Source organism: Etheostoma cragini, chromosome 8 (genome assembly GCF_013103735.1).
Source record: "Etheostoma cragini isolate CJK2018 chromosome 8, CSU_Ecrag_1.0, whole genome shotgun sequence".
Lineage (NCBI taxonomy): Eukaryota > Metazoa > Chordata > Actinopteri > Perciformes > Percidae > Etheostoma > Etheostoma cragini.
This window is the reverse complement of record NC_048414.1, coordinates 27,010,890-27,024,937: the sequence shown is the minus strand read 5'-3', so window position 1 is coordinate 27,024,937 and position 14,048 is coordinate 27,010,890. Positions and strand designations below refer to the sequence as shown.

The window sequence follows — 14,048 nt, the reverse complement described above, 5'->3', positions numbered from 1 at the left end:
CAGAGGGAAAGAACGCCAAACAAAAGAGGAAGAGAGTGGAGCCATGGAACAGAAAGGTATTGAAGAACAAGGTGAAGTGGTGGACGGTTGGAAGTCCCGCGCCCCAAATCTCATGAGAGGAAAAGCGAGATTTGATTGCAGGAGGAGGAACATGAGAGAGAAAGAGAGGGTGATCCAGGGGGGAGGAGAAGGAGAAGTGCAGGCGGAGGGAAGGAAGCACATCTATGTTGGCCTAAATTGGATAATAATCATCATGACTGGAGAGAAGCTTGTGTGGCAGGCGGCACACAAAGAAACTGCATGCCTGTCAAAGGTGAAAAGCAGAGGATGGGCCGATATTTAAATGAAAATAAAGATATCTGATGCAGATAAGGTGAACTCCTGCATGTCCCAAACACTGCAGACTGTGCAAACAGAAGCTTATCCATTGGAGGATTAACAACCACCACAATGCATTCACATAATGCTTTCAAGCTATCCCCATCGCCACTACAATGGAAGCAATAATCAGAACTGATGTTAATGAGCCGTCCTCTTAACCTGACATCAAAAAACAGTGTGGCCTGGGAACACTGGTACTGAGGTGACTGGTATGCCTCTTGGGGTGCTATTACTTAACTGGTAAACAAGCGGCCCATTGTGTCGCGCTGTGTCGTGGGTTGCCTTCACAGCTCGCCGGCCTTTCATATGCAATGAGAGGTACTATGTGGGCTTTAAGTGGGAATGCGCACCCACAGCAGAGCAGAGCCTGGACGAGGTCTTGAGACACACAGCTGGCTCTAATCCCCCTTTCTCTTTCGCTCATTCTATGTGTGTGTGTGTGTGTGTGTGTGTGTGTGTGAGGAAGAAAAAATACCAAACACGCATACCACACAAGCCACAGACAGAGCAATAGCCTCAGCCATCCAAACAGATGTGTGCCATTGGACGACCAAGACAGAGGGACATTAAAAAAAAAAGAAAAAAATAATAATGATATTAAAAATAAAGGGAAACAGCGTGTGTGCATCCCATTGTGCCAACATGTGCTGGGATTGAAACCTACTGAAATAGAAGCCTCTGTCTTCACAGACGAACTGCAGCGCATCCACCAGCTCTCCCCCACACAGCGTCTCCGCCGAGGCTATTTCCACAGCGTAGAGCGCTAGGGACAGTGCAAATAGCAGCGCGCGACTGGACGAAGACATCCTCTTGACCTGCAGACAAAAACACACACACATATGCACACAATTCAGAATAAAGCACCGGATCAACAAATGCAAGCACACATTTCAAAAGTGATGACAGAACCAATGTTCGATGACAGCCAGATGTTCAGTGTGATTTAAGAGGACGCATTCAAGTAGCCTACAAAATGGGACTTCCAGTGTTAAATGCGTTTTCAATGTAGAACAATAAGAATATTGCGTGCCAAGGAATTATCAGCCGCTGTCACACCGGAGAGAAGTGCTTATTCTGGGGGAAAAAAAAAAGTAGTCTTCTTACACAACTCCCCAGAAGTTGCAAGACCGGCTGCTCGATAGTTAACGATCTGAAAAGCCAGACTCAGCATATATTTTCCCCTTGCTCACCCTGTGGTGAGCTCACTGACCCTCGGACCTACCGCCCCCTATCTGCCGACAAACAGCCCCAGCTGTTTGCTCCGTGTCCAGAGAACGGCGCGTCATCCAGACGCGAGAAAGAATCAAATACATCTCAACTAGTTTTTCTTCGCCTATCCTATCAGGTCAGCTGTTGCACAAATGCTTCAAAAGCTTCAGGCGCACTCCATGTCATGGGTGAACTTTCTCTCCATGCAAATTAAGAGATGCCCGGGTTGCTCATATTGCACACGCAAACATGATGGGATCAATGCAACTGCGCACACCCAGGCAGGTTTCTCACTCATAAAACCAAGAAAACATGGACAGAACCCGGGCAGAGGGCTCGATCACAGCCGGAGAGTATACAAAGTATTTGTTCCTTCTGGTTACCTTCATTCTGCTGCTCTCCGTTCTCCTGCAGGTGTGGAAAAGTGAGTGGTGTCCGTGTCTTTGCTGGATCTCCATGTCAATTGGCAGTAGTCAAAAACGTTGGGGGGGGGGGGGGGGTTATTTGGTTGTAGAGGTTGCAGGTGAGTTAATTTCCCAGTTAGGTGCGGCTATATGAGATGATGTGTGAAGGCTGTCCCAAAGACCAGGCGACAGGCAAAAGTTCTCAGGGAGAAGTATTATATAGCCACACACGCCCCTTACACCCACACCCCACCCCCTCGCTCCTCCTCTTTACGGCTGGGTAAAAAAAAAAATAAGAAGAAGAAAGAAAAATTGGTCCAGAGAAGGTTTATGGAAAAGTGCTTAAAGGGAGAGAAAGATAAAGAGAGGCAGAGTCACCAAATGTGGAACAATTCCATAGGCATTTTCCACATTTACGCACTGTAACCTACAATCACAATGTTTACACACGGGACAGACTGAACAAGAATAGACGTAATTCTCAGACTCCAAGAGAAATGTCAATGTCTCCGCCCTGCTGTAATTACGATTAGCATTCAGAGTGGGAGCAGAGGGGCCAAGGACGAGGTCTGCGGCTGTCCTCGGACTCAGGTGCGCTAGTCACCGGGGTCAAACGCGTCTGAGGGTGATTGGTAAGGTCATCTGAAGAAAGGAGGATGATGATGCAGCTGCAGCAGCAGGACTGACCGACTGATCTGTCAAATGCTGAATCACATGATGAAACGAAGAAGAATGTTGTGACAAACACACACACACACACATATGTGAATACATATGTGGATACATATATGTGTGTGGGTGTATAAATACACACGCACACATATCTGTATACATAAATATCTACATATGTGTGTGTACATATGTGTGTGTGTATATATAGCATATATATGTATATATATGTGTTTGTCTATATATAGTATATGTGTATGTATATGTGTGTGTGTGTAAATATAGTATATGTATATATATATATATATATATATATATATATATGTGTGTATATAGTATGTATGTGTGTTTATAAATATATATATATGTGATTTATGCTTACTAACAGAATATATATATACATATATATATATATATATATATTGTGCCCAAATGATATCTATATTATTAATATTATTTTTATTATTATTATTTATTATTTATATTTTTAAAGCTAATTAATGTAGCAATCACACAGTGTGGATGACTGTTATGTATGTAATATATATGTATATGCCCAACTGATATATATCATTAATATTATTATTTTTTAAAGCTAATTAATGTGGCTGACTATTCAACGTCCAGCAGGAAAAAACTCTTCCAGATGTTGCCCAGGCAGATTAACAACAGACATAAGCAACTGCATACATTGAGCAGCAGTAAGCTTTTCTTTTCTTTACAAAAGTGCATGAGGGTTGCTGTAGGAGTGTGGCTTCTGCAGAAGGTAAGGACCAGGACATGTCTCTAGACTCAGACTGACACCTAGTGGTCCCGGGACGGAACCTCTGTTTGTTTGTCTCTGCTTTCAGCAGGTTGGAAAGCATCAGCGGGCGGAGGACAGCTGTCCAAACACCTCACCTACCTGGACCTGGACCACCAGGAGCTCTGTCCGGACAAACTCCCCAAGGTGTGTCCTTTAAAAACAAGTTAAACAATGGGTCATTGTCCCAGTATTAACCATTGACTGTAGCCTTCTTTTCTCTGTTGTCCCCAATAGAAGTGGACCAATTCACATCCAAGTCTATTTTGGCATTCACATGGTTATTAGCTTGTTTTTGTGTGTAATGTAACATGTCATAACGTTGCAAAATAGCCCATTGTGATTGTAGGCAGGAGGGGAGCATTATGAAGATGTATTACTAGACCAGGGTCCATAGGAATCTGCTGGGCCTTCAGTTCCAAAAGAGGTGGGCCCACCATGCCAGGCTGCTCTTGTGCCCTCTTGTGGCAGACACATGTCAACTATTATGAGGCAAAAATAATAAATAAGATAAGAAACTATGAAGACTGGATCCTTAATGAAGACAATAGTTTATAAAGGCAATTAGGACAGTACTCCACTTAATAATTGTTATAGCCACAATAAAAATAATGTGTCAATAACAGGTGTTAATTGGAGAGCTTTCCTAATTGCCCACGTGAATTATTATAAAGGATTTCTATGTCTTTGGTCAGATATGATATGAACAGATAATAATCAAATTTATATGTGTATGTACAGGACCAAATCCTTAATGAAATATTGAAAGATGACAGCCACATTTTAATTTGCAATTCTTTATTATTTGATCGATTCGTTTAACTCAAGCCGCAATCCACAGCACATTACATGGAAACTATGTGTTATTATATTTTTTTGTATTAATAAATGTATACACTGCAAGACAAAAAGACCATAAAAACAGTAAATCAGCAACTTAAGAGGTATTAATAAAATACTGGATTAACATATCTGGAAATGAAAGCCTTCTTTAACACACCAAATATATATAATTAATCTAATTAAAATCAATGGTTTAAATATACCCTTCAATATGTATTTTATTATAAGTTTTTAAGGATTTTAAAATAAATATTCCATAGCCATTTAGTTTGATTTTATACATTCATTAGCACGGTTCCCTTTGATTTTGGTTCAGCATTTGACAACAACACACTTTGCTTTTAAAGCATGAACGGTCTGTAAAACCTTGTTTATTCACAAATGGATCCATACCCAGCGAGATAGTAAACCTCTAAACTTTGCCCGCACGCGCTGTGTATTTAGGTTTTTAATGGTTGCAGCCTTGTCGGCCAATCAGCCAGCGACGGCAAGCAGTGACTCGTCAGAGACAGCATCACACTGGAGGTACGGCACAGAAAGATGATCACACTGTCGGACGCCTCCGAGTGCAGGAGAGGAAGCAGACAACAGCAGGGGGGACCGGGGGCGTCATCAGGACAGAACGCTGAGGGCATCTGTCAGCATCTTGAGCTCGTCCTTCACGCCCTCCAGGCCTCCTTGGATCTTCAGCGGGTTGTCCAGGACCTCGACGCTGCTGGTGTACGGATCGAACCTCACAGAGAAGGGACGCTTGATGCCGGCCACATACCTCCTTGTCAGAGGTATAAAAACAAAAAGTAAGACCTTAGAAGTCAAAGCTGTCTTTTGAGCTAATCAGGAATATATGCATTACAGCTGTAATGCCCAATTGGGCATCGTTTAAATGCCCCGGCCTCTCTGAGCATTGTTTCTGACCATGTCCATCCCTTTATGGCCACCACGTACCCGTCCTCTGATGGCTACTTCCAGCAGGATAATGCACCATGTCACAAAGCTTGATTCATTTCAAATTGGTTTCTTGAACATGACAATGAGTTCATTGGACTAAAATGGCCCCCACAGTCACCAGATCTCAACCCAATAGAGCATCTTTGGGATGTGGTGGACCGGGAGCTTTGTGCCCTGGATGTGCATCCCACAAATCTCCATCAACTGCAAGATGCTATCCTATCAACATGGGCCAACAATTCTAAAGAATGCTTTCAGCACCTTGTTGAATCAATGCCACAGAGAATTAAGGCAGTTCTGAAGGCGAAAGGGGGTTAAACACAGTATTAGTACTGTGTTCCTAATAATCCTATAGGTGAGTGTATACACTCCCTAAATATTGGACTAAGAAGTCAAAGGTGTCTTTAAGCTAATCATGAATATATGCATTACAGCTGCCCTGTGTGAGAATTCCAACCCAAGTGTGTTGGGTTTATGAGTATAATTTATGCACTTTGATAAAATAAGATAAGATAATACTTTATTCATCCCACAGTGGGGAAATTCCCTTGTTACCGCAGAATTTTTCTACAGTAAAAGACATATATAAATATATATATATATATATATAAACAGAAGATATTGTTAAGTGCCTGCTCCTTTCTGAGTAGGTGCGACCTAGAAAAGGCCATTCATGCTTTTATCAGTTCAAGGTTGGACTACTGCAATGCCCTCTATGTTGGTCTGAATCAGACCTCCATCTCACGTCTTCAGCTTGTTCAAAACGCTGCTGCTCGCTTTTTAACAAATACACCTTGACGTGCACACACCACTCCCGTTCTCTACACCCTGCATCGGCTCCCGGTGCGTTTCCGAATAGATGTTAAGATTTTATTGTTTGTTTTTAAAGCTTTAAATGGTCTTGCCCCAGAGTACTTGTCTGAAATTTTAACTGTGCGGGAACACAACCGATCATTGCGGTCTTCAAATCAGTTGGTTTTAGAAGTCCCGAGGTCCAGGTCCAGGTTTAAACGGTGGGGGGATCAGGCTTTTGCAGTTGCAGCCCCAAGACTCTGGAACAAGTTACCCCCTGATATGCGTACTGTTACGGATGTCCCTCTTTTTAGGTCCAAACTTAAAACATATCTGTTCAGTCTGGCTTTTAATACGTAGCAGTGGTGTGCCAATTTTTATTGTTTTGTTTCTTTGTAACCTTTTCTGATTTTACTGTTTTCTATGTTTACTCTTTCTATTGTATGTTTTTACTCCTTTTGTTAAGCACTTTGGATACCTGCTGGTTGTTGTAAAGTGCTATAAAAATACATTTTGATTGATTGAAGTAAAGTAAGGTGGCAATAGTACAAATATATTGCAGTGAAAGTGAATAGGTGACGTGAAATTAAATATAGTAATGTGTAATCAAATAATATAGCAAAAGTAAGTCCCCCCATTGTATAGAGGATATTAAGTCTAACCATAGGATAAATAAAGTACTCCGAATGGAAAAATAAAAATACAGATAATAAAAAATATACATAGCAAAATAAAGATTGGACTATTCTGCATGTGTCAGCGCCACATAGAAAATCTGTTTCATGCCAGGCTTTTACAAACCCGAAGCCTTTTGGTTTCTACTACACACTAAATGCTTTCAAAACACTCAATAAAGGTAATTGTTTTGCAGGGCAACATTTGAACCGTGTGCCAAACTACAAGTCCAGGGGTTTTGCCTTGGGAAGAAAGACTACATTAGTAACAGCTGGTTTCGGGCTGCTATGGCTGACCTACAAAAGTTTGTGGCCTGCGGGGTTGGCGAGTTGTTCTCTGACCTTAGAACGTGTCCTTACATAACCCCATTTCTCTCTCTCTCTCTCTCTCTCTCTCTCTCTCTCTCTCTCTCTCTCTCTCTCTCTCTCTCTCTCTCTCTCTCTTTTGTGGTTCCCTCTTCTTTCTGGCCCTGTGTATTTGCATGCCCAAACAAGAAAGCATGTGTGGTTCAGTACCTGAATTTCTCTTTGGCGTCTGCAAAACTCTCCGAGACGAAGTAGACGGGCTGGTACGTCTGGTCTTGATAGCTCTGCAGTGCTGCAGCCTCTGGTTCAAACTCCCTCGTCTCTGGTTCATCAGACAGTGAGTGCTGGATTAAAAGTAAAAAGATGGAGAATTAGCTGGCTCTGATTGGAGCCTCTCGTTCCTTCAGTCAGAGAAAGGATTTCAAGCAGGAAGCAGAGAACACATGCTGGAACGCACCACGAGCTCCCCGTAAGAGGAGAGCAGTCCAGCTCCGTAAGCCTTCACCTCACCATTCTGCTTACATAAGCCATACTCCACCGTGAACCAGTACAGCTGATGGGAGAAAAAAAAGAAAAAGAAACATGAAGCGAGTGACTCCGAGTTGCAAATGAATTTATATGTTGTATGTCACATTTTAGACAAGGGAATGCTATAAAATGACCAGGGTGGGTCATAGTTTTTCATCTGGCTGAAGGGAGGCTGGTCTGATTGTTTTGGGAGAGTAGGGGCTGGGGGGGGGGGGGGGGGGGGGGGGGGGGGGGGGGTTGATTTTTTTTTTTGGACCCAGATTTGAATTGTATTAGATTTCTTGTGAGATTTCTTGAAAAACTGAATGGTTCAATTCAAATATTACATCCAGGAAATGACTTTTGTGTGTGACATGGCCCGTAAAGTGTGACATGAAGAGGACAAAGCATGTTTCTATATCTGTGATTTTATTTTTTACAGTTTATTTAATCATCTAGTAGTAGACATTTTTAAAGGGTGCACCACTTTTTCAGAAGCCAACAAAAATAAAGAGCAGCAGGGATGCTTTGTAACAGAACGCCCCACTTGTTACATTTTTCATAATCATATTTCCACTTCTAAACTTACAATTATGTAAGGGATAATGTAGACCGAGTGGGTCACACAGGACCTGGCTATACATGGCTGTACATTATACTGCTTATTATTCAGCCACTTAGTAAAAAATCTATAATTTCACACAAGATGATGAGATAAAATGAGTTTTTTGTAAGAGATTTTATAATGATCCTCCAGAGTCTATGATCAGAACCGCTTCCATAGCGATGATCTGTTATTCATAGCAGTGGTCTGCTAATTAGAAATAACAGTCTGTAAAATGCTTTAATTGACCAATCAGAATCGAGTGTTGAACAAAGCTGCTTAATAAATTATTTTAATATACTTGATATCGGGGCTGAGTTGGAATATATTTTTGTAATTTCTTTCTATGTCAAGGGGAGGGTTTACCTCAAAGCAAAGGGTCTCGGTTAAAAAAAAAAAAAAAACATAAGTTGAATTATTAATTTAGCCCCTCTCTCCACCTCAGTCATTTTAGTACAGTCCCTAAGTACTGTTGGTGTTGGAGGACTAGAGTCTTACTGTGGACAGTTTCTCAATATCTTCATCTGAAGCTCCAAGTGATGCAAGACCAAGGCTCTGGAACAAATAATCAATAGTTATTAAAACATAATAACACCGCATGGAAAATCAGTCTGCAGGCCCGTCCTCCCGCTCACCTGTGAAAAATGGGCAAAGGTGCGGTCGGCCAGCATGGGGACGTGGCCCAGCAGTTCATGGACACAGTCACTGAAGAGAAAGAGAGAAAAAAACTCAGAGAAATTTAACTAAATACAGACTTTAAGATCCCAAACTGGCAATTCACTCTGATTGCATTGCAAAACAATGGTTACAGAGGGAAAAACAAATCCATGCAAACATGAGAAGTGAAGACAGAAGTTCAGTTTCGGCCCACATTTTCCTTTTTTTCCTCCAAAATGTGAGGTATTTAAACTGAAAACACGGAACTGGAAGACAAAAATAACTACTTATAAATTGGATGGCTTTTTCATTTAAATTCTCATCTATATTACTTATCACTTAGTACTTTTTTCATTTTGTATTTTAGCTTTATTTTCACAAGTTGTATGTATTTCTTGGCATTATGCAGCCACTTTGTTTGTGTGCATGCTTTGGCAACATGTTTTTGATCAAAATGACATTCCAATAAAGTTTCATTAAAGGTCCCGTGGCATAAAAATGTCACTTTATGAGACCACTAAGGTCTAGAAAAGAGACTTCAGATACAGTATTAGGGACCACTAAGGTCTATTTAAAAGAGACTTCAGATCCAGTATTAGGGGACCACTAAGGTCTATATAAAAGAGACTTCAGATACAGTATTAGGGGACCACTAAGGTCTATATGAAGAGACTTCAGATACAGTATTAGGGGACCACTAAGGTCTATATAAAGAGACTTCAGACACAGTATTAGGGGACCACTAAGGTCTATACAAAAGCATCCAAAAAGCACCATGTCATGGGACCTTTAAACTGGATTAAGAGACAGAGTGAGAAGAAAGCAACAACAACAGAGGTTGAAGGCTGAGAGGTTTATGGAGGTTCGGTCCCTGAGACACTGATTGGACATTTCGGTGGCAACGGCCGAAATGTGTAATGGGATGTGATGCAATGAACAAAGCAAGAGGAGTCACAGCTGTACTCACGGCTCTGGGGAGTGCATAGGGGAGGAGGCGTGTCGGATGTACTGGGTGCACTGGAACACCCGGAACGCCAAACTGGCCAGGAAATCTCTAGCTGAGAGCAGACCCGCCACTGGACGCAGCAGGAACCCTGTACGCTCTGTGTGTGTGCGTGAGTGTGTGCGTGTGTGTTCAGGAGGTGGTAGATAACAAGAGAGAGAGAGAGACAGAATCAAACCCTAGGGCTGATGGAAAGTGTACTCATTAATCATTTGTTCATTGTTTCTTTTCCCCTCTTACCTTTAAGAAAGCATGACACGTCTTCCAACTGGGGAATGTTGTCTGGACTGTACCCACAATGCCTTTCCAGCAGACAGAGGGCCTCGAGGTATTCACTGCAGGCATGGGTGATGTACAAGTCCCTCAGAGTTGAGTAGACTTCCCTCCTAATTAGGGATATAATTACATAATATTAAAAACCCTGTTTGAGGTATGGTAACAACAGCACAGCATCCACTGTAAATATCTTAAAACTACATTTGGTAGACTGCATTCATAGGTTTCTTAGTCTCCTGTTCAATCTGTTTTATTTAAATGTATCTTGTCTTTATTTTCTATTTAATTGTGTTACATTGTGTCCGAATGCCTTTCAAGGCTTTTAAGACTTGTTGTTGAGAGTTGCTTTCCAAATTCCTTTCTACCTGGTATTTCACAGAGTCGTAAATCCTCATAACTGACTCTTGTTCTGGCTCAAACTGTCCAAGCGAAATGAACAACACCCATTGACTTGTAAATTATCCCTGTCATGTCGTGTGTTCCCGGCTCCCTGATACAAGTTGTGTTCAGACAAGCTCAAGCTGCCACAACTCGACTGCTTTGATAGTGCCCTCCATGTGTAACTAATTCATCAAAAACACCCATGAAAGACAAATCAAGGTGGAAATTTCACATCATGTGTTAACTGCATGTTAAATGCTCTTACCATGTGCTAATCTCCTCCTCTGTGTATTCCACTCTGGCAATCGGCTGCCCACTGAGGACAAACAAGTATTAGTTTTTTTGTCTGTTTTTTGCTCTTCCGTCTGTGCCGCATTCAGGCAAAAGACTGTATCTTACTGTCTGTATCTGAAGGCGATGTCTCCAATCATTTTCCTCCTCTGTCTGTAAGCAGGGTCTGTGTAGCCCTGTTTAAATCAAATACATCAAACGCTGATTGCATTTTCTGTGTCCTGACATATTGGTCCAACAACATAAGCAGCCTAATTCTCCTTATATTGGGAAAAGTGGTTACTTACAGGATGGTCTTGATCCAAGTCTGGATCAAATTTTGTGACCAGATGATGACATTTGTCTAAATCTGCTATTTTCTTCGGGAACCAATGAACTGGTACAGAAAAGGAAACAGATCCAGATGCATTCAGTTTACTGCTGTTATTTTTGTGATTACTTTATACTTTAAATATTGAACAGGTTTCAAATTTTGTTTTTTAAAAGTAGCAAAAGGGAGTTACATTTGACTTCTTTGGTGGTTTTGACATCCTCCACGTTCCTCTTGATGGAGCTGATGAGAGTACTAACGTCTGAGAGGTGCACCTCACAGCGGACGAAGTACTCCAAGCCTTCCAGGCTGTCCTTTAGCTTCCGGCATGGTCGCGTCTCCAGATGTCGAATCTTAGCTTCGAATGTCTAGAACACAGTCAGCACATTGAAATGTAACTCCTGCAGGAGTACAGGATTATAATCACAGCCTGACCAAAATTGGATGTAATCCTGCAACACTCTATTTGAGACAAGCACGTCCAAATAACGTGCAGAACACTCTTTTGAAGTCTAATGTTAAATGTGCATGGATGTGCCTTTAACACAGTCGATAGGAAAAAGTATGCCCAATAGATACAATTATTTTTTTACATGTAAAGTAGTATGCTTTATGCAGTATGTTCAATTTTAATGCTGGTTAAAACCAGCATTTTAATGCTGGTTAAAACCAGCATTAAAATGGTTGAGCTTTATAAGTCATTATCTCTAATAGATGATCAGGATTTCACTGTCCAGAAAATGAGATGCACTTGTCTACAATATATTTGTTAATAAATCACACGGCATATGGGACATATATATCATGTGTCTCCAAGCATGTGTATTTTCCCAAACGTTTTTGTGATTTTTGGGGCATTTTTAAGCCTTTATAGACAGGACAGCTGGAGATATGAAAGGGGAGAGAGGGGAGAGAGGATGGAGGGGGGGTGACATGCAGCAAAGAGCCGTAGGTCGAGGAGAACACCTTTGGACATGGGCGCCCGCTCCACCGAATGTGCTATCCGGCGCCACCTAGTGGTAATAAGGGTTACAAAGGAAAATCCACTTCGACGAATTACCTCATGACTCCAGACGATCTGGACCAAACTCCAATTAACTTATTGTTATTCATGCCTTGATGGCTGGTGAGAAACCCTGATCCTTAAAAAATATGAATTTATAACTGTATTCTTACTAAGTAGGCAAAAATAACCAACCCGTTGGAACCCATAGTTGTTTTTTTCTTTTGTTACGTGTACAAATGATCTATTACGCCTTATAAAATGACTTGTATAGCATTCCTTAATTCACAAGATACAACTTATAAAGTCTGTATAGAGTGTGCCTTGTTAGAAAGTGGTGCCCCATACCCGTTGTGGCCAAATACGCACATCAACACATCATTGTAATGTACTATTGCTATACCTCAAAAACCTTGAGTGTCCGCGACAGTGCAGGTGTCTTGGAGCTTCTTAAAGTGAAGAAGAGGTTGAGCAGCGCTTTTCCGTTGTCCTCCTCAAACACGATGAGCTCACTGGCCTCTGCAGCCTCTGCCGCTGCGGCGGCGGCTTCCCGGTCCTTGCGCGCGTCCTCGATCAAGCTTTGCCGTCTACCGAGAAACCTTGACTGTTCCAAAAGAAAAGAAAAAACATGACGTACTGCATATGTTTATTTTTTATTTTTTTTTACTGTTGTGATTAAACTGTCAGAGCACACAGATACACCAACAGAGCGAGGGAACTACAGGGATCCTCTTACTATTTGGATATCTCTTTGGATACTTCATGGGAGCGCATCTCCAAATGCGCCTCAGGGCAGCAATGCAGTAAACCTACGACACAGCTAAGACTGAGTAGTTGCCACTGCGAACATTTCAGCTGATATTAGCTGTCAATTGTTACAATATTAGCTGCATGTTTGTCTTCTATACAGGGCGTCAGGCATCGCCGCTGCGTAATGGTCCCCTCGCCAAGCCCTCCGCGCGCAATCCTACATTTAGACGTATCACTGAAAACACAATTACAGGTTTTTGATTGTATTTGAATATCAAAAAAAAAAAAAAAAACTAAATAAGAAAACGTGGCCATTTGTTGTATTTCTCACCGTGATGGAGTCGGACCTCTCCAGCTCGGATGCTGCTCTGCGGATGCTCTTCGTGGAGGACGTGGAGCTGCTTGAAAGGGGCATCTTCAGGCGCAGAAGCGTGTCCAAGTGCGACTTCGAGTGGCAGTGTAGCTGTGGCGCTGTCCAGACCTCTCAGGCTGTGCTGTGCGCCCAGAGCTTTTCCTATTTTTCAGTCAGGTTCCCTTATTTATGGGGTAATTTGTTTGCAGTTTCTGACGTCAAACACGCTAATCCCGCTTTAATGAATCGTGGCTCAGAATCTACCCGACGCATCCCAACCTGGAGCCATCTAAACACAATTGATATGACCTTTTGTAAAATCTGCACAAGAATTTTCCTCATGTTTGTCAGTGATCTTTAAAACATTTCACATTAAAAGACACCTATAGCTCAGTGCCTTTTATTATAGAGAGTTGCATAGCTTTACATATGGCCAATGTATCACATTAAAGTTGAATTGTACAGTAAAACTGTGACCATTGAACGTTAAACTGCTAAAAGAGTGAGACAAAAAGCAGGTTTTAAAAGTAGTAATGGCTAATAAATTAACTAATTATCTTCCCTTGCGTTCAACTAACCCTTGACGATAACTTGGTTGACATCTTAATTTTGAGCATGTAAATGAAATAAAACATCAGAAAAATAGAAATAAGAAACAATTAAACAAACTCCCCTATTTCTGGTACTTACAAATCTCTGTTTACACATGCAAAAAGGAGTAGAAAGAAGTAAAACCTGTGTACTCCTACCCCTTTATACCACTTTCAAAGTAGTGAAACAAATCTTACACTGTAAAGTTGAATATATGTGATGATACATGCATATAAAGATATAAAACTGCATGCAATGTGAATCAAAGCTGGTATGAGAAAAAGTAAAATATAAG

General features: G+C 41.5%; 2 protein-coding genes across 2 annotated transcripts in view; both read right to left on the bottom strand.

The window, feature by feature from the left end:
* The window catches only part of igf2b (insulin-like growth factor 2b), a 6,665-nt gene extending 4,454 nt beyond the window's left edge, over positions 1-2,211 (bottom strand). The window contains exons 1-2 of the mRNA XM_034878866.1: positions 1,974-2,211; positions 1,046-1,196 (exon numbers count right to left, since the gene is read on the bottom strand). Of these exons, the coding sequence (XP_034734757.1) occupies positions 1,046-1,196; positions 1,974-2,048 (226 nt within the window). The 5' untranslated portion in view covers positions 2,049-2,211. The remainder of the gene's footprint in view (positions 1-1,045; positions 1,197-1,973) is intronic.
* A 2,267-nt stretch (positions 2,212-4,478) lies between these two features.
* Positions 4,479-13,337, bottom strand: th (tyrosine hydroxylase). The gene is made up of 13 exons (XM_034878865.1): positions 13,142-13,337; positions 12,464-12,664; positions 11,251-11,425; positions 11,035-11,123; positions 10,856-10,923; positions 10,722-10,772; positions 10,040-10,185; positions 9,764-9,899; positions 8,775-8,844; positions 8,638-8,694; positions 7,486-7,581; positions 7,239-7,372; positions 4,479-5,080 (listed from the first exon to the last, which is right to left on the bottom strand). The coding sequence occupies exons 1-13, from the start codon at positions 13,223-13,225 to the stop codon at positions 4,921-4,923; spliced, it is 1,467 nt and encodes a 488-aa protein (XP_034734756.1). The 5' UTR covers positions 13,226-13,337; the 3' UTR covers positions 4,479-4,920.
* Between the last annotated feature and the right edge of the window lie 711 nt (positions 13,338-14,048).